At 36.6% G+C, this 21,316-nt stretch overlaps 1 protein-coding gene across 2 annotated transcripts in view; it reads right to left on the bottom strand.

Annotated features, from left to right (window-relative positions):
* Positions 1-5,135: 5,135 nt before the first annotated feature.
* LOC116168573 (synaptotagmin 1) overlaps positions 5,136-21,316 on the bottom strand; it is a 32,002-nt gene continuing 15,821 nt past the window's right edge. Inside the window, exons 7-11 of one of the 2 annotated variants that reach the window (XM_031484486.1) lie at positions 14,809-14,985; positions 12,550-12,667; positions 12,364-12,497; positions 12,099-12,309; positions 5,136-7,126 (exon numbers count right to left, since the gene is read on the bottom strand). In XM_031484486.1, the coding sequence (XP_031340346.1) occupies positions 12,118-12,309; positions 12,364-12,497; positions 12,550-12,667; positions 14,809-14,985 (621 nt within the window). In that variant the 3' untranslated portion in view covers positions 5,136-7,126; positions 12,099-12,117. The remainder of the gene's footprint in view (positions 7,127-12,098; positions 12,310-12,363; positions 12,498-12,549; positions 12,668-14,808; positions 14,986-21,316) is intronic. The other variant, XM_031484488.1, reaches the window with a different exon arrangement.

The following is a 21,316-nucleotide window of genomic DNA, read 5'->3' as shown; positions in this document are numbered from 1 at the left end:
TCAATATTAACGTGTAGTAACATCGATTTATATGTTTTTATGGGTAAGGATCCCGAATTCCATATCAAAATGGAGGTACACAGCAAGTTATTCAATGTTAAAAAAGTAGAACGACGCCGGCAGACGGCCCGAAAATAACATAAAACGCGCTGATTTTAATAAAAAGATAATAATCATAACAAGTGCGATACGTCTTTTTATAGGTTTTTTTGGGTGGAGATTACTATTCATATGATTTTTGAATAAATCCTAGAAAGATATACAAGATAGCGTCAAAATTTAGAGTTAAAAAGTTTACTATTTACTCCAATACCCTTACTTAAATATCCCCATCCCACATATCCCAATGTGTAATTGTGCAAATAACTACTAATATCAAAGCAAAAGTTTTGGTTAGTAGTAATTTTCACAGTTACAATACAAAATTTTTTTTTTCGGCATTTGTTTTTTCAGGAACGAAATTACTTTATATTAAAATAATTTCGAAAATAAAAACACATTTTTCTTTTTGCAAGACTATCAACGTCAGGATGGAAACTAAAAGTGAACATAAAAAAAGTGCATATTTTAGTGTGAGAAATCCGAACAGTGAATGACAATCAGTGAACAAATACTTCATACAATAATTAGTGCGTGCTACCAACGTGAAGATAAAATGCTGAGAAATTGGATTGAGCACCAGCAGAGACTAGAGATCCATGAATTTTATTGTCATCGCTCTTGTGTGTTGACATACACATCCAAGACCCACATTGCCAGATTGTTCAAAAAAAGTAGGAGACAAGAAGAATTTAAACCAACAGAAGTGCGTAATCTGCGATCATTTAGTGCATTCGATTTTAGAGAAGACTGCTTGTTGTGCACCGAAAAATGTGAAAAAGATCCTAAAAACCCAAGCCGATTTAACGAATTTTATATTGTACGAACATTGGACATAAATCAAAACATTCTGAAAGCCTGCGAAAAACGCCAAGACAAATGGGCAGAAGAAGTGAGATCTAGGATCGTTGGATGCTGCCCAAAACCTTGTTCTTCCTAAAATTGACGTTACGCAATATGGATGGGAAAAAGATGACGAAAACAAAATTTTAAACCCAATTTCTGTCCCCAAAAATACTAAATCGACACCAGATTTTATTCTAGAGCTTGCTAAATGCTCTTGCAAAGCTAATGACCCCTGCAGCTCGAACAGATGAGGTTGTCTATCAAATGGGTTGTCATGTAGCCTGATGTGCAAATGCATGACGGATAAAAGGGACGAAAATAAATATAAAAATCCACTAACAAAATTTGTGGAAACTGCGCAAAATGAATCAAAAAGCGAAGAATCGGACAACGTGTAAATTTATGTTTATCTGCAATATTTTTTTGTTTGCTTGTTATTTTTTTGTTTAAAAATGTATTATATCTGTAAGTAATGTATTTGAGTTTGAGTTAATATATTTATTTTTTTGTTTGTTTTTTATTTTATTCAGTAGCTCCAGTTTCCCCCTCAAGCAGCTTCCCCCCAAAAAAATAATTAACAAATAGGAGTTTCTGTTTTAGCACCTATTTTGATCTCAAATTCGAGATTCTTATTCATAAAAACAAATAAATCGATGTACGACTCGTTAATATTGAAAAAATATAAAAACCAACCCCCCAAAAACACCCCCACTCCACCAAAACTTTAATTTTTGTATTTTTTTTTGCTGACTTGGCCGCCATCTTGAATTTCTCAAAATGCTCAAGGGCGTCAAGGTGGCATCAAACGGATTCTCAAAGTAGACATCCTTACGAACTAAAAGCCGCCAAAAAACCTTCACCGTACCTCACTTCCAGGTTAAGCCAAAAATCCCAGTTTGGCATCCAGACTATTAGTTGTAATTGTAATTTTGCGCTTTATTGTAATATGTATTGGCTTCAGTTGTTTATAACTGAGGGTGGGTAACTTTGAGTTTGGTTGTTATTTGCTTATTGCACTTCAAATGCTATTCCTAACTTGATTTTTAGCTCATTTTTTAAGAATTAAAAAAAATGTGCTATCGTTTGCGCTTTGTCCGTCCGTCCGTAAGTTGTAGAAAGCCATAGCGGGAGCTCTGGGTTTGCCCAAGACGACCGTAAAATAAACCGGTTGATCTCTAAACAACTTCTGGAAGATAAAAAGTGCCAACCGGATCGAATTTGCAAGGTGGATAAGCTAGGTTTGCGTATTGTTCAATTTAAATAATATCCAGATTTAGTTTCTGTCAGAGGAAAGCTATAACTATAGGAAATTTTACACGTGTCCCGCTTCGGCTTCATAATGGAAGAGAGCAGAACTAATATGCGAGAAAATAAAGCGGCTTAAGATAAGAAGCGAGTGTATAAGCACATAAGAGTTGAAACTCTCAACACTCTACAGTGTTGCCAGTCTAAAAACCGTCGTGACGGAGCACGAGGCAGGGTGTATCTGCTATACCTTTCACATATATAAAAGAGAGTGAACGCTTGGTTTTCGTTGGAGTCGTTTCGTCTTCCTGGCTCGGCGAGTACATAAGTAAAAATCGGGTCGGAGAAAGGCAACTTTCGAGGCAAACTTATGCCCGCCGATTTTTAGATAGCGTAAAATGAAATTCTTCGCCAAGCTTACAAGACGAATCATGTGAGTCATCTCACGCCATATTTGATATGGCGTGAAGATTCGTTTCCAATTAATAGTTCCAATCGCAAGCCGTAGAACGGCAGTACATATATAAAAGAATGGTTAGCCGCACAACCGAAAAATTTTGCCACCAATTTCAACGAAATTAGTATCGCGGGTGCGTTTTAAATATGTATAACGGGCTGCGATTACAAGTAAGTTGATAATAAGTGGCTGGTTTATGCAAAAGGAGGAACTTCGTTACGTAGCGGAGTGGACTGGTCGGCTGATATAATTTTTAACCGCGAATGGTGCGAAATGTTACCCCTTAAAGCATAAACGAACAAGTTCGTTTCGTAGTATTATCGGATTAACGTACGCTCATGTAAATAGATTGTTACCCCGAAAGAGTTGAGGTCCAAGGTGCAAAACATTTATTGCACATATTTGGAGTGGTTAGTTACTTTAAAAAATAAGTTTGTCAATGAATACTGTGCACCTCTCTTATGTATAGGGATGTCATCATTAATTAACCTTCATGTGGGCGCGTCTCCAACTACAGCATAGGCGGGCGCGTGACGGTAATTGATCGATTTACAAACTTTGATTCACTCCTGTTCCTACAGGGAATCAAACCTAAGGCGGATTCAAACATAATCTAACGTCATAGTGTTGTACTTGAGAATACACACTTATGTCCCCCTGGAAGAAGTTTTGCGGACTTTTATGTATATGGCGGTAATCTATCGCCCACACGCCCCCATGAAGGTTAAATCACGTTTCAACTATTATCTCAATAAACCTGAACCGCGGTTTGTTCCGCATTCAAAGACTCAATCATCTTCCGAAATTAATTTTCAACAAATAACCAAATTTTATCTGGTGATACGAAAGGCCGGATTGCTGCTACCCTTCCAAAGGAGACAATCACCCTCCAATTGGAAAAAATTTTGACTCATCGATAAATGCTATTTCGAAATTGTGCATTGCGTAACTATAGGATTCGATTTTTTTGGGAATTTTGTATAGGAAACAAGGATAAAGTCGTCGAAAATTTATTCATTACTGAGCTAGCCGTGGTATTATTATTTTGTTACAAATAATTAATTGCTACAGTAAAATTTGTACGTGTTAGAGAATAAAATTTATCTTTGACATGTGGGGTTTCCAAACCTTGTAAATGTAACTAAGGCGGTAGATAGTATTGTTAGATGGCCATTACTTCCACACTCAAAAATCAGACGTCATAATAAAAAAAGCGAGAAGACCTTGTGAAGCTATAGTCTATATAATATAATATAATGATAAAAATACCCTCTCCCGAGTTAAGCAGCCGTTTCCCATAAGAACCGCGGATTCAGCACCGTTTTTCTCAGGAAACGAGAAAACAAGATCAATAGATTGTAATTTCATATTAATGTAAAATAACTTAGAATTCATTCCTTGTCTGTACTCTTTTCAATAAAGTCGATAGTTTGTATAATTTCGCGTTTTTAAAACGAGAATCGTTTCGGCGAATCCATAAGTCCCGTCTCCCGCTCCAATTATGAGCTCCTCATCAGTTTTTCGGAGAGTTTTCGACACTCTGGCCCCCCGATACAAATAAATAACATTTAAAGAAAATTACGGAAAACACGGAGAACAATTGGATCGAATATCCTACTTATATTTCGAATGGTAAATTTTCTAAATGATTGAAATCCTCAATTGAAAATGGTCCGGACTGAATACCAATAGCGAATAATTACAGGCTTTGTAGAGAAAACCATTGTTATTTTAACGTTATCTTTACGACGTCTTGAGACCAATCAATTCCTTCCACTCTCTTCGAGCCCACTAATCTACTTACACGTTTAAAGAATCGACTGTTTCTTCTGCGTCGCTTTTGTTAATTTATCAAATAGTGGATGTGAGTTAAGTTGAGTTAATCTAGCGCAAAACTGGCTTATGTCACAAAAGAAAAATACCATGGCACATCCTGACAGTTCAGGTGTTCAGGTTTCGATTACTTATCTTTTCTTTATAGTATTATTACATACATTAATAGACGGGAGTTTGCTCCCCCTTTTGAAATCATGGCAGCGAGCCAGTCTGGAAGCGGTTGATACGGCTAACCTTTTGTTTAATACATTTTGATTTCGCCAGTGGCGTAACATTGCAACGGTTTGGAAACATGCATTCTTCTATTTTTATGTATTTGTGGTGATGGGGGGGGATTCTGTCAATTGGAACTTGATGCATTATAATTTGGTGCCAATCGATGAATTTAAAAATATGTTGCAGAGTTCTTTGTGTTGCAGGTTGTTTTACGACAGCGCGCAAGTACTTCAATGACACCATAAGATAAAAAATAACATTCGTTGGAAATGGAAATTTATTACATGAATCCGCTTGCGACGATTGTTAAGCAAAGAAAGTGTAGCTCGAATAAGGATGACTGCTTTAAATTCTACAGAATGAATATTCTGGGCGTTTTTTTTGCATTAAAATTATAACGGGATATGATATGATTTATTTTTTTTGTTAACAAGACCAGGTTTGTCACATTTTATTATTTTTTTCACAATATATCATACTTACTTTCTTTTATAATAACAATTATTATAACATTACAAATTAGATATAATAAATGTGCTATGGTAGATATTAGGAAAGCCATCTAATGGTTTTTTTTAATAATAACTAAACCTATAAAACTATACAACTTTACGTACATTGTTTACTTATTCACACATCCTATTATATTGCCAATCTTCAAGCAGGTGCAATCTACATTATTTAAATCATTCAAGGGCCTCACTTTCAACACCAATTGCAGAATTTCAGATAGTTATAAAAAAATAACTGAAATACGCTACTGATGCGTCGTACTTTGAAACGAACACTTAAAATTAGGTAGTACTTGAATTCGAAAATAAAATGAAAGGGTTATCCAATGTATTGTGAAGTATTTGTAAATATACGTTTATATTTTGTATAATACACAACATTTGAACATCTTTTATAGACAGTATATACAACATACAGGGTATTTAGAAGAATAATATCAATAGAGAAAAGCGATTAAAGTAGAAATGAATATGGGGTAACGAATAGAGAACACTTCTTTAGACCGTTACAAGACCCAATGTGGCTCCCTAATCTAGTTAAAGGTTGCTTGAAAAATATGGTAGTGAGCGTTCTCGGTCTTTAAAGTTGGTAACAAAAAATGTGTGCAAGTTTAAATGAAATTCAAAACGATTTACAAGCGATTGAAAAATAATCTGTTATTTAAAAATCTAAAGTTTCTAAATCGCTGTACCTAATGATTAGTGTCCTTTGCAAAAATACCACCGTATATTTCGCAAAAGACAAACCCGATCAATTTATACAGATTATCTTATGTTAAAGATGGCCTTTAACTTCTATAAGCTATCGATAATATCTATTGTCATATGTTCTATATCCGGATAAACTTACATCTTTACACGTTGGGTGCTCTTACACGTTATGGATATGACACTCGGTTAGTGTACGATACTTGGTAATCTCTGTGTTCCTTTCACCTAATTTCCTAACTTTGATGCTACCTGATACGATTTTGTTTGTAAAAATTAAAATACTACAATGGTTTTCTTAAAATATGACCAAAGTGTACAAGTGCAGGGTAAATACGCGGAAATATTCACCCCGAAATTGTTAACAGTGCCTATAAATTACCTACTTATCTATAAAATGTCTGGTTGCAGTTTAGAAAGGGCCAAAAATTGCTAAAAATTAGAAGGGCTTATCTAGATTATTAAAAATACAAGCACCGTGTGCGTGCCATAGGACTATAATTGCAAAAATCTATATATTTATGAATTCCATTTCGTTATCAAAATGCTAATGACTAAACTCTAAATATCACTGTTAACATTGACGAGTTAGCCATTAATAATGTTGCTATTCAATAAAGTTGTTAAGATTATTAAGAATTTGTGAATTGGAAGTCTCAAAACGAAGGCATTTCTAAACTGCAACATTGAAATGATCGATGATGCCTTAACTAAATTTACAAGCTATAGATATTAACAAATACTGTAACAATCACAACGACAATAAAAAGGTAACGATCAAGTTTCTAAAAGACAAACAACATAAATTAAGCCATTTCGGGATTGAGGATAATACAGTAAATGGTCGTTGGCGAAGCCAAAAAAACCACTAACGTTATAACATAACAATAAGTATCACTATACGTAGTACCAGTAATTTTGACAACAAGTGCAAGTAAAATTGCCTGTAATGCGATTATGATAATGATATTTGTATTAACGGGAACCACGGTTGTTATGCTAGAATGTTGATTGAGAGGGTGTTCCGTTGTTAAATACACACATCATTATTTCACAATTCGATGATGATTAATGGAACATACGGGGTTTACAATACACCTTTAATGCTTACTTGTTTAACTTGGAATAATTTTTAACACGTTATTAACAAATACGTAGACTTTATTATCTCTTCAAAGAAAGTGAAGCTATATAGCACGGGGAGTTTCTGAAAAAAAAGAAAAATGATATAAATAGCTATAGTACATTAAAATAATTATTACAATATAACGTCTATTTCTAAAAATTGATTACAGTTCAATTTCAGTCCACGTATTAAACAGTGATTTAAGGGTATTGTTTTTTGCTGTGTCTACTTTTAAATGACCAAGTCCTTCTGAAGGGCGCCTAATTTTATGTAACCAAAATCACTTCTTAAAACAAATAAAGATCTGACTGTCATATTAATTAATTTGAATATTGTTGCTGTTACCGGCATTACACCAATTGGCAGTATCAACTGTTTCTTCAGTTGAATACATCGCACACGAAGAAAATAATTAAAATAGTGCATTGCTCAGTAGGGCAAATCGTACATCATAAATCGCGACGTCGCAACTGCCGATGGAGGAGATTGAAAGTCATTGAAAAGGCATCGGGCATAGACACGGTTACGGAGAAGAAGAAGACGGTGGACAAAGGGCAACGAGAAAAGGAAAACTTCCGCACCAGGTGCCAAAGCATCATCGAGGCGGAAGATATTAAAAGAGAGGGGTTGCAAAATAAAATTGATAGTTGGGTTGTCTTCGAAATGGCATGGGAAGTGAGATAGGAATGGCCGAAAAAGATATAGAGAGATATAAGAAGAAGAAAGACGGCTTGACCACAAAATTGTGTTATACGGTACCGATAAGGATGACAAGATGAGGGAAGAAATGAGCAAACTCCATCCGGAATTCCAACAGAAAATCGAAAAGGGGCGGATTAATAAAGGCGGGATGGCAACATTCAAGAAATCAGAGGCGATTATGAAACGGCAAGAAGCAGAAGAAATACGAGAAAGATAAGTACCTATTGCTAGCAGCGGTAGAGGGGACAACGCAGAGAAAGCCAAGAGCTTATACGAAACTATATGGAAGGAATTAACTAGGCTAAAAGGAATAGGGTCAAAATATAGCAAACTCCGCATATAAGAGAAATGACCAGGAAACTGGCAGAGTGTTTATGTTATAGCATGAATGTAAACCACTGTACTGATGGGAAACCCCCAAATCCAGACGGAAGCAGTAGTATAAGAAAAACCTCCGAGTCAGCAACTTTTGTAGTCAAAGGCGATAACAGCTCCTACGCGCGGACCTACGGAATTGAGCGCGTAAAAAGCACTTGATCGCAAGGACAAAAGGCACGTGGTAGTCAGCCAAAAAAATTCACAGATTTCGCAATCCATACAACCATCGGAGGCATTAGAAATGATAACCGTATGACTTATCCTTACTTACTTATAAAAGATATGGACGGGATAATGAATGCAGAGATCAAGGTGGGGAAAGGGGAGCAGAGGTTTAGTTGTCAGAAATTATGGTAGCCGAAAGCGGGCAGGGATCCGCCACAGTCAGGGCACCGAAGGAGTGGGAAAAGCACTTGAACACCATACCAAAGTTATGGGTTTGGATCACTAGGTGCGATATCAAACAAGTAAAAAGGTTTTCGCCCTAAGGTGAGTACGCATTTTCCATGAATGATCAGTACTTCTCAAACGGGGAGGCATTAGAAATGATAACCGTATGACTTATCCATACTTACTTATAAAAGATATGGACGGGATAATGAATGCAGAGATCAAGGTGGGGAAAGGGGAGCAGAGGTTTAGTTGTCAGAAATTATGGTAGCTAGAGGCATATTGACACCATACCAAAGTTATGGGTTTGGATCACTAGGTGCGATATCAAACAAGTAAAAAGGTTTTCGCCCTAAGGTGAGTACGCATTTTCCATGAATGATCAGTACTTCTCAAACGGCTACAGATATGTGCGCTGAGAATTTCTTTACTAGAGGCATATACGGTTAAAATTTCAAAGAAATATCTTGATAAATAAAGAAGTTGGCACTGACTGCGCATGCGCACATCTAATTTGCAATATCAGTTATGTTTGCCTTTAACAAAAGCATCTGTGATTAAAATTTCAAAAAGATATCTCGATAAATAGCAGTTGAAATTGCGCATCCTGCGCATTAATCTGATGTTTACAATATGCGATACGTTTGCCTACACTAAAAGCATCTTTGGGTAAAATTTCAAAATGCATAAATACGAAAGTTGCCATTGAGCAGTCTGCACATGCACACAACTGATTTTTACTATATGCGATATATTTGCCTTCACTAGAAGTATCTGTGGTTAAAATTTTAACATAATATATTAATAAATAAGGAAGTTGACATTGCTCAGTCTGCGCATGCGCAGTTTAATTGTCAATATTTTCCTTGGCTCAGGTGCTAGAGCTATAAGCTACCGAATGCAAAAAGAACGAAGTTAATATCTTGAAAACTGTAGGAGTAGTTAAGGCCTCGGGCAGACGGACGGGCAGAGAAAGTGGCTGCAATAGCCAACTTAGTTGGAAAATGCGATAAAATGGGTAGAAATAAACAAATGCAAGAAATGCTGGGGGGTTCACCGCAGATAGGGAAAGTCCACCAGTGAACGCATAGTTAAAAAGGGATTCCTAAATTGTGGTGGCTAGTGGCCCTCACTACAAAGTGAAATGCCAAAACGCATAAAACTATGTGGAGTGCTATACCATGGACAATTGCGAGCCCACAGTTCAAAGCCGCAATTAGGGCGGCAGAAAAAGCACAGAAGCCAACGAGATTAGTTAACCGTGCTGCGACGCATTGAGGAATTTGTGAGTTTGTGATAATCGACATTACATCTGAATACTAGACCTTAGGTGCCACTAAAGGTCCTCCGGTTTTGTCGATACACAGAGGTAGGGATATAGTGTTTAGTGTCTACGTCTCACCAAAAGTTGCCCGAGCATTTGCTATATAGCAAAACTTGACGAAATCGGGAGAAAAGTACGTGAAATAAGGATGAGAAAAGTAATCATAATCGGAGACTTTAACGCGGTTTCAGAGGCTTGGGGATCGTGCAAGAGAGGGAAAATACTATTGAAATGGATAGTGGCGCATGATTTGAAAATTGCCACTCATGGGAAGATCCCCACCTTCGTTAAGGAGAAGCATACTTCACTACTCGATCTGACAATGGCTTCCGCCTGTCTCCTTGAAAAAGAAGAATATGTCTATATTGCCATCTACGTCGAAGATGGCTTCGTTCTAGGTAGCAACAGGGCAGAAATGAGTTCATTGAAATGTTGCAACAAAAGGATCTCTAAACAATTACCTGGACATGAAGATACAGCAAAGTAAAGACGGACCGATATCAATAAATCAAGAAAATTGTACGAGGGCAGTCTTAGAAAGATTTGGAGTGATAGATTCGAATGGAATATCTACTCTAATTGGAAATCGCATCTAAAGTCCCATATCCCGAAGCGGGACATTGCTTTTGCATCCAACAAAGTCACTCGCCAAGTGAAACGTATTTTAACGTATTTAAAGAAGACAATAAATTACGGAATTGTCTAAAAAAACAAAGAAGATTTGAAGGCCTACGGTGATGCCGACTACGCAGGCCACAAGGACACGACAGGATCAACGACAGGTGTCATCGCAACTCTCAATCAAGAAGCCGTGTCGTGAACCGGTAATTACAAAAATTGGTGTCAACACTGTCAGCATCCACCATGGAAGCAGAACGGATCTCAGCAAGTGAAGGAGCGAAGGAATTAATGTGGTTCAAAAGTTAGTAATCTGAAATAATGGAAATTGGAGATCAGGATCAACTCCCTACTCTCGAGATTGATAATGGTAGTGCTGTGATGTTAACCAAGCGTGTTACGTTAGTAAAAGATATCTGAATGGACATCTTAAGCTGGAACACATCAAATGGGAATAATCAGTTGGCTGATTTACTTACGAAACCGTTGAAAAAGGTTCGATCCGAAATGTGGTGCGAGCGGATTGGCGAGCAGCAGATTAAAATGGAGAGAAAGTGAGTGTTTTGTTTTTTTCTATCTTTTGGAGGAAGTGTTGAAATGAAAAGAAAATGTAACTAGTCTAAATTGTGCACAACTCTTGTGCAGATCAAGCGCATTTTTTTTTCATCGAAATAGGTTTTCTTTTAACTTCACCAATGGATATATTTCTTACAGACGTCTCAATCGCCCTTTGCGAGTACCCTCTTCCGACAATCAGTTCTTGAGGTATAAGGGAATATACTCGATCACGATAAGAGGTCGAGGAGCAGGTCTATGGTTGGTAGAAATTAATTCCTTTCGTTGAGACCTTTCATTAGAGTACCATGAAGGATAAAACTAGTTCCACTCTCCCAGACAGAAGACAGAAAGTTGGGAAAAAATGGTTCCTTTCGTTGAAACCTTTAATTAGAATACAATGAGAGATAAAATTACCCCCCCCCCGGAAATAATTCGTGGGGGGTCCCCTTTTAGACAGCGAAATTTGATGGTCGTCTACCACACCTTCAAGGTACAGGCTTACCTACTGCACAAAATTCCAGGACCCTAGGACCATCCCCCTAGAAGTAGTTCGAAAAGGCAGAAGTGGATCCGGACGGACGGACAAAACGCAAACAATAACACTTTTTTTTTAATTAATAAAAAATGCGTTAAAAATGATCAGAGTGCCTATAAGGCAAATAGCAGTTGTATGTACGTCACGTGTCATTTTTATTCCTTTTAAGAATTTTAGTCATTGTCTAAATAATCACTTTTAGAATAAAACAATTTCAATTTAATCAGAACTGTAGAATTTTATGGGGTAGTCTAATTTGAATTGCATGATTCGGTAATTAATTGAAGGGGTAAGTTTGGATTACAAGTCGAGGGTTAGATCATTAATAAAATTGGTCTACTACTATTACATTACGAGGTCTGGCTATTAATTAACAGAACTGATTTTTTACTCGGTAATTACGCGCAGTAGGTCAATCCCGCGAAAAAGGACTCCGGATCCTTTGGGAACGAACACCGATACGTTGCTAGATTACGCGGTCTGCTGGGGGTCATATCTTTTGCAGAATTTTTTGCCTTTGGAATGATACAACAATAGGAACAAAATACCTTAGAATAAGAGCGTTGTTTAGTCCTTCTTTTCATCTTCCGGATCTTTGAGAGTGTGCCACTGAGCGATTGGTCGGCGAGGAGATGCCAGCATATCTGACCAATGACGTAATTCCGTCCCGCTCGCATTGTAACCCAAAACCACTTTACCAATAGGTTCAGACGTACCAATTCTATCGTAATCTACCACTGTTACCACTAAGTTTACTTTCTAAAATAACAGAATTAAACATATCACAAAAATGAGCAACTGAAGCAGCATTACTTGTATCTGTTCGAATGGCACTTCAAACGTAAAGGATTCATTGTAATAAGGATTCAACGTGCACTTCTTAATACTCGTTTTCTTCTTCTTAAGCCGCTTGCCGTTCTGCATCAGTGCTATTTTTACGTAAGGATCTAAGAAGATGCAATTATTTATTAAGGGATTCGTTTGGATCCGAGAACTCACCGGATAACCCGCCGACGTCCATCTTTTTCAGATTCTTAGCCTCCAATATAACAACGGTCAGCTTCCCAGCTGTCGGAACGTAGCGTAAGGAGAAGCAAATATCTCCCAACTTGTTATCCTGTAATAGCCGACGATGGAGTGAACTTATCGGGAATAGTTTTAACGCTCAATCACAGTAATCTGTTGTTTGCCATGCTTATTTAGATCGACAGTTCGTTTTGTGCGCTACATAGTTATTGAATTTTGCAAGAACGAATAAGACAGTGTAGAACACCTTAAGGAAACATTTAGACAACACTTTCTTCAGGTCGGGATTGAATTTTAGCATGCGCAATCAAAGAATAGTGTGGTCAAGCTTGATAGAAGTGTCATTTGGGAAGTTTGGTGTAAGAGGGGTTGAAAAGAAGAGACATCTATGTCAGGAGGGTGGATACAACATCTAAATTTGGAAGGGAGACATACATATTAGCAAATATATATTTAAACTAAAAGCGGTTCTCACGTTGACTATCAAGTCAGAGCAAAGTGAGTGATTTTATCAAACTGGGGAAGGTACACTGCCAACTTGATGGTTAACGCTCGACTTTGGATACATGTGATTCTAATTAGTCTTATATCTTCCATTTTATTGTAGTAGGTTCGTAGTCTCTCTATTGGAGCAGTAAATTTTCACTAACACCCAGCTCAAACCAGCGTTTTCTATAGTTTGATTCCGATTAACTATAACACAGTACAGCAATAGACTAATGTGCACTCCTAGTTTAATTAAATTACTCTAAAAAGAATCCAGCGAGTGTTGTAGAATTGACAATGTCTTAAAATTGTTGTGTAGATTTGTATGAGAAATTATCAAAGCTTTAACTTGAAGAATGTATTCTCGAAAAAAATCATATAAGTAAAGATAAATGTACCTTAAGTAGACATCGGTGACTCCATTTAATAAACATTAGAATACAAAACTACATACAGAAGTTTTTACTTTATGTACTGTGCTGTTTGATCTAACTATGGTGCTGGCATGCGAAAACTGTTGTAAACTATTTTTGATACCTTAACATTTTCTGCAAATGCATGTACTGACTAACATCTATTTATCTTTTTCGGAAGACATTAAAAAAGGAATTTGAAAACATTCACCAGCCAAATGCAAACGCCAACAAAAGGAGGGAAACATGCAGAAAGTGGGGAAATAGGGCAAGAAATTACAAAGGAAAGACTAGAAATACTGTATATAATAAATTCGAAATTTAAAAATACAACTATCTACGTTAATGCTAGAGTAGAGAAATGAGACCAGTACTTTTCTTAGTTGGAGAGAAGTTTTTCTTAATATTTTTACCAAATACCTCATACAGTTTTTAGCCTAATGTCTACCAACTGTCGAAATAACCTCTTAGAAGCTTTGAAGAACTAGCAGTTCCTCAAAACTCCTAATATAGTGATCAAAATTATCAAAAACTGTGCTTTCCAGAAATATGAGAAGCAAAAGTTACTAATAAAAGTTACCAATAATTATACACTGTGGTACCAGCAGCTACCGATCCAAGCAGTTGACGATGGCTGCTGATACCGCGTTAGATTTATCTGGATTTTCCCATTTTGATATAAAGTCAAACACTCAGAGCAATCACTGATGCGGAATTACCGTTTGACTTGATATAAAATGTTCGATTATTTAACAAAATAATACTTACGTGAACGAGTTTGATTGATTGGAAGCATCATGCATGCGCGGCCGGCACAACCATAGCACAGCCATACCAAAGCAGAGCAGAGAAATTAGGGAAAAGAGAAAAAATAATTTACGTCAATTAAAGTCCACTGCTTTGAGTTGATTCAAATATAGTCTCGATCAACTTTGCTTCCTTCGGGCAGATCCTGCAAAACTTAACAACTCCAAAAAATTGGAAGGACACAGTCCTCCCTTGTAAAGATCTCTACCAAAAAATTATTATGCAAAAACTCAAAGAAATGTGCATATTTAATGTAGAATAATTTTTACTGTGTTCAATGCAAATATAAATAATTTGGAGTTAGGCTGAGTATAAACTACTTCAAATGTAATATAAGTAGTAAAAAAAGGAAAAGTATCTACATTCTCTGCGTTGTCGCGTTCTAAAAACCGCACGTTTATTGAAGTAAGTAAGAAATTATACACTTGCTTGACCATCCAGTGGTCCGAACTGGGTGTCGCCAACGTTCCGATTGAAGCATTGACCAGACTATAAATCTATAAAGTAGAATGATATGTGATATCACCTGACCACCTTCTCCTTCGACGCTCTGCAGCTCGCGCCACTCTTCTATCGTTTGTGCTAAATCGATTTGGCAAAGAGGAACCTTCACTTCGCCGATCTGGTCGTGCTTGGAGAAACGATCGAAGTCGAAAATGGCAAACACCAGGGTTTTATTCATCGCCTCCGCGTACGGTATTCCCTAAATTTGCAAAAAAATACCATTTAGGTAATTGCGCGATTACTATATTTAGTCGCATTTATTCAATTCAATTGTGCTGTACGAGAATGCAAAATTTATGAGCGCATAGCGTGTGGCACGCAACCAAAATTAATTGTTTGCATCAATTTGATGCAATTTACACTGGGCGTATGGTCTACATACACAGAAATCATTTTTACATGCTTTTTTAACAAATGATTCAGTAGTTAACTACGGACAATTATAATAATCTAAGGCAACGCGATGAAAGCGATGGTTCTATATACAGTTGTAATTAAATTCTTGTTGTTAATTAATTATATGCAATACTCGGATATTTTCATCAACAGTGTTGAATAACGACATTTTTATTTGATTCCAAATTTCGACCTCATTTTCACAAAAAAAGTCCATTGCAGTACCACCTTCTTGTTTTTGAATTATTTAAAGAAGATGAAATTGTTAACTTCGAAAAAAGTATAAGCACCCCTCAAAAATTTTAAATTGAAATTTTCGTAGTGGGTACCAAAATTCGCAAGTTTGTCCCAATTTAAACTACATTGCATCTCTTCAAATAACCAAGATCCCCATGTTGGAGCTCGAAAAACGGGTACCTTGTATATTGCCGATTTGTACCGACAACTGGTATCGAGGCAAAATTTTGCTTTTGATATCTAACGTAAATTGAATTATTGCTTTCCGTTGGATGTGAATTATGATTTTTTTGAGTTCCCGACGTCCCAAACGTTAATTTGTCTCGTATTTATATGCCGCGCTTTCACTCCCTCTCTTTTGTTTTTATTTAATTGCAGATTATTGGCAGAGAGTGCCCACCTGAATTCAAATTAATACATTTTAATGAATACTTATATTTTTTGTGATCGGCATTTAAAAAATTATACCTTGGATATTACGGACCATTTTGGATATTACGGATGTACATTTTGATAATTATTTTCCGAGTATGAGTTGATTCCTTTCTGTAAATGACTTTTGAACTTAAATAGCCTTCGGACAGATCAAGAACGCAACAATTCGTTTTTTTCAAAACTTCCCATTTATTTTTAAAAATAGTGGACAGATATAAAGCTTTTATACTTTAGGCAAAAAAAAAAGAAAATTGTTAATGGAGCTTTGTCAAGTGGATATGTTAAAATGGTCTATAATAAATACAAAAAAAAATAAATACGTGAGCAGGGGAGAGGGTCTAAGTTTTGCGGAGGGTGAAAATCGTATGACGGCACTTTCCGGCAAAAGTTGAGGTCAGAGACAAAAGTAATTAATAAAATAAAATAATAATAATAATTTTAATAAACAATAAATAAAATAAATCTTGAAAAACTCTACAACTTTCTTTCCACAGTCAGTCACTGTCTCATAGTAGTCGAAAATATCGCGGAAACCCGTTTTTTTTTGTTTTTTATTAATTGCTGCAAAAATGATTTTCTTTTAACGATACTGGTTGAAATATACTCTTTTATGGTTCAAATAGCTACAATTTTTTCAATATAAAATTAAGAGGTTTTCAAAATATCCCTTTTTTTTCCGAAAAAACTATTTTTTTCAAATGAAAATTGTCCTTCACAGATTTATTGTACGGAGCTTCATTTGTGTTCGTTGTTTGATATAACATTAATCTGTTTCGGCGTCAGATTTAATTAATTAATTTATTTATTTATTTAGCCTTTATTTTTGATTGGGCGGGGTTTCAGCCAAGGCTGCTCTACCAACCCAACCCACTATACATTTACAAATATCCATGCCCGAACCCGGATTCGAACCAGGGACCCTAGCACCACAGTCTAGCTTCAACTGAACTGCGCCACACAGGCAATAGTATTGAGAAAAGATATGGTTTAATTTTCGATTTAAGGGGTATGTATTTGTTTTTAAATTTTGTCAAGTATGTTCACAAAAGCAGTAAATATAGAGTCTTGTATAACTTGGGCAAGCCGAGTGCGCGATTTAAACATTGTTTGTGAAAATAAATACAATTAAATTTTGTGTGTAAATCTAGTTTTTGTGTCTGCTTGAAGTCATTTTCAGTGGCGAATAGTGGGATGAGCACCTAGCAAGTTCATAATTTTACGATGTCCGTCCGTCTGTCCGTTAGTTGGATATCTTGAGAATGAGAGAACCGATTACGGCAATGGCTGGTGATAGCTAGCGTCAATTTGGGTTGATCTGACGCCATTATAGCTAGATTTTGCAGATTTTGAGCAAAGTTTGGTCATTTTGGGTTCTGTTCCTCTAGCGCCAGCTTGCGCCATTATAGATTTTGTAAAAAACAGCCCTCTACCTTTGCATTCGATGACTTCCAAAAGCAATCGATGTGTTCGTCAAACCTAGCGCAAATTTTAGAGCTGTAAATGAATAAATAAATAAATAAATAAATAAATAAATAAATAAATAAATAAATAAATAAATAAATAAATAAATAAATAAATAAATAAATAAATAAATAAATATATAAATAAATAAATAAATAAATAAATAAATAAATATACAGGGCGTTCCCAAATATGCGGTATATGCGGAATGAGCTAATTATTTGGCTTATTAACGAGCGACAAAAAGCGAGTTTATAATTTTGGACCTTCTGTCCGCCCGTTCGTCCGACTGTGGACACGATAACCGATAAAATTGAAGAGTATAATTATGAAATCGGCGACAATATATATTTTTAGCGCATTTTTGCAAATTTATTTGTAAAAGGGTAGCTTTTAATCTCACTTTGACTGGCTGGCTGGCTGGCAGTAAATGCGAGCCCGTAGAAGAACGCTTGTAAAAAGACGAAGAGTGTCCATGTACCTATCGGGGTCGTGTAATTAACAACTTTAGGGAATGGGCGACATCTGGACGCCATCCCCGAGCGTGTTATACTAACCTAGAGATCTTTCTTTTTTTCTATCTTCTTCTACAGTTTTTCTCCGATTGTTTTCAATTTGATGTCGTCGGAAAGATCTTGTCAACGCGCACAACTCCTGCGGAATTTTGTTTTTTTTCCTAAGGGGCGAAATGAACCACCTTTTGCATGGCGCGCTTCGAGGGGTAGCTAACTTTGGACGCCCAAATTTCTTAGAGCTCGAATCGCGATCTCTCTTTCTCGTGTCGCCAATAGAAGCTGGGGCTATGAGAAGTACCCAAAAATTGAATACTATTTTGCGTCGGGTTTTAGCGAAATCCACCAAAACCCCCGACGAGACCTTACTGATGGTGCGGAGTCAAAACTTCGCACGCGAATTGCGGGTGAATGGGGCGTCGGAAGTGGGCACCGGCAAAGGGAATACGGTTGCTCCCAACAAGATCTTACTGATGGTGGAGTTAAAACTTCAAACTCGAAGGACGGGTGAACGGGACGTCGGACATGGGTACCGACAAAGGGAATCCTTCGACAAGATCTTATTGATGGTGGAGTCAAAACTTTAAACGCGATGCATGTACCCGGGAAGTGGGCCAGCGGGTATCAAGCAAGTGAATGTGGTAGCCTTCGACAAGATCTTATTGATGGTGGCGTCAGCACTGCCTAATAAAACACTGATCTGCAACATAAAAATGCGCTGAAGTCCCTTCGATCTCATACGAGAATTTTGATCATTTTTAGTGCATTTTTGGAAAAAAAATACACTATTATATTCGTTATGGCTGGCTGGTTGGCTGTCCGGCTAAGATCTCAGCAATTACAATAGCTAAAGACTTTAAATTTTCACTAAAAGCTTTCTGATGTTAGTGTAGATGTGCGGGCTCTAGTCTATTTTGAGTTAGATTACTCGTGAGATCGATAATTTTAAACTTTGCTAATGAAATACTGATCTGCATTACCGAAAATGCGCTTTCATCATACATATGCTGATTTATAATGTTTTGGGTTAAGATTTTTTCAACAAAACTCCCGTGTCCCGTGTCGTCCAGAACTATACTATTTTTACTTGGAGAGTATCCCCTTGCGACATTTTGGTTTCCGAGATACGCCTAAAAGTTTTGACCCCATTGACGAATGCACAGCTTAAGCTTTCACTTGCTAATAAACATTAACTGACAACTGTAACTGTGGGTATATTAGTCCATATGGTGAAAGCACATAGCAGCGCGGCACGATAAACAAGGGACCCACAGCATTTAATTTTGAACCATGAGAAAAATCAGATCATTTTTGCAGTAATTAGACAATATATACACCTTTGGTAGAGAAACGATTGTCACTTACTAATGGACATACAGCAATCAATAATCCAAAAGGACGATTTGGCTAATAAAAACGGGTTAACCTAATAAGGAACTTACAACTTCATTACGTTATTTCCACTGCAAATAATTAATTAAATCATCACCTTAAATGCACGCCTATTATTCCTTGGGGATTTAAATTTTCGACGTTTGTACGACTTCGGTCTTCATTTTAGTTTTGCAAGCTCAATTAGAATAACTCATTTTGTGACGTGTTTAGGTAATCGTGGATTCCACGTAATCTAAAACTCTAGTTCAAATTTCAATTAAAGGTAATTACCAATCGTTAGGGTAGGTATTAGTTTTGTGTTCCACTCTATTAAATGTAAATGGTACAGGAAGACGAAGTGGTTGTGAATGAAAATTGAAGGATTTGATCCAGTTTAAATACTGTACTATTATACATTTTTTAAATAAGGAGCTTATTCTCTTGAGATGCATTTTTAGATACTCCATATACAGACGACAAGAAATTGCGCAAACTTTTTTTTATTTCACAAAGGAAGCGTAAATCGTAATGATTTATACCCGCTTCCAGAGAGAATATTGAAAGTACACCTTTGCGTAAATTTATGCTTTGTTAGATACACGTACCACCATATTCGCACAATTTTACAAACGCCTCTCTTCAAATATGTGCACTTCGCAGAGTTATTCGATTTTTTTCTCTATTTCGTACATATCAAGTAGATGTCGTGGAGGGATCTGCATAAAATCAATATCCTATTATATGAGAAAAGAAAATTCGGAGCTGCTTAGTAACGCGATAACATCCTTCTTTTGCCTCCTCCAGATCGCCCTTCCCAGCGTCTTGTGGTATTTCTACCTCAATTATTCCTTTATTATTTGCAAAGTCGCATGAATTAAATTTAACCTCCGGTTTGCTTTTAGAAGATGATTTATTCCGCACGTTTAACTCATTGTAAATATTTGCTTCGCTTACATGGAAGGAATACAATCCCGGAGCATTTTTACTGAAAAGAGTAGATGTGTAATTGATGAGAAACCACATGCTTTAGGCTGTGTTTACTCCATAGAATTATAATCACTTATGGCAATTCTCTGGTTTATTCATTTAATAAACAATGCTTTAGGGTTTTATATTCAAGTCTTAGGAATTACTCCCATATTTTGGAGTGGAAACTTTACTTCTATTTCATTGATTAATCAACAAATTGAATTTGTCATCTTTGCCCTTAGTGGCGTTTTTACTCTCAGTAAGTAGAGCGTCCTTCTCAAGATGCACAAGAACGTCTTTTTAAATGGAATTCATTTTGCACTGACGCATTAAAACTCAAACAGTGCTTTGGGTTTAAATCGGAAGTGTTTAACCGTAAATTCTTGAATTTGCCAAAGGGTGCAATTGTAAATAACTTTAAAAACGCCCTCTTCAAATGGATGTCGTTGCGATTCTATGTTTTAAAGTGGAATATAGTGTTGTTACGGTTTTCTGTTCCACATCCCACCTTTCTCCAATCTAAAACTTAAGCCTTGCGGCACGGCAGAAGGGTTCGTGAATCGTGACTCAAGAAGAGCGAGGGTTTAGCTGCATTTTCCCCAAATCTATACCCACCTACTTACAAACTGAAAAACATGCCAGTTACAAATTTAATCAGAAATACCCGCCCCTATGTCCTACGTTGATGATCAGATAGAACTAAAAAACTTCTACATTGGCCGAGAATCGAACACGGGCCGCCCGCGTCGCAGCTGACGGCGGTTAGACGAACGACTACGACGGTTAGTATCTTAAGAGATATGGAATGGATACACAACTATGAATGAACTCTTGGTATCGTTGAAAACGATTTTGTTTAACACATAAACTGGATAATCCAATGAACTGTTGAATGAAGTTAACCAATAATTATGATGGCTGCTCGGGTTACAAGATTTTTTATTACCTAACATCACTATCAGTTGCTTGTAATAAATTTATCTTATTTTTTTATCTTTTTCTTCGTAGCCACTTTCACTCATACCATTGAATATCCAACTCCTCTGGATATTCAATGCTCATACGTTCAATATCGTAGTTTCCTGGTGAGCCCCGAAACACCGCTTCGTTATTTTCCGCATGGTCTTGTTAGTAAATACAGTCAAT

Source organism: Photinus pyralis, unplaced genomic scaffold (genome assembly GCF_008802855.1).
Source record: "Photinus pyralis isolate 1611_PpyrPB1 unplaced genomic scaffold, Ppyr1.3 Ppyr1.4_LG4, whole genome shotgun sequence".
In the NCBI taxonomy this organism is placed as follows: Eukaryota; Metazoa; Arthropoda; class Insecta; order Coleoptera; family Lampyridae; genus Photinus; species Photinus pyralis.
Note: the sequence above shows the minus strand (reverse complement) of the source record. Positions and strands in the feature narration are given on the sequence as shown.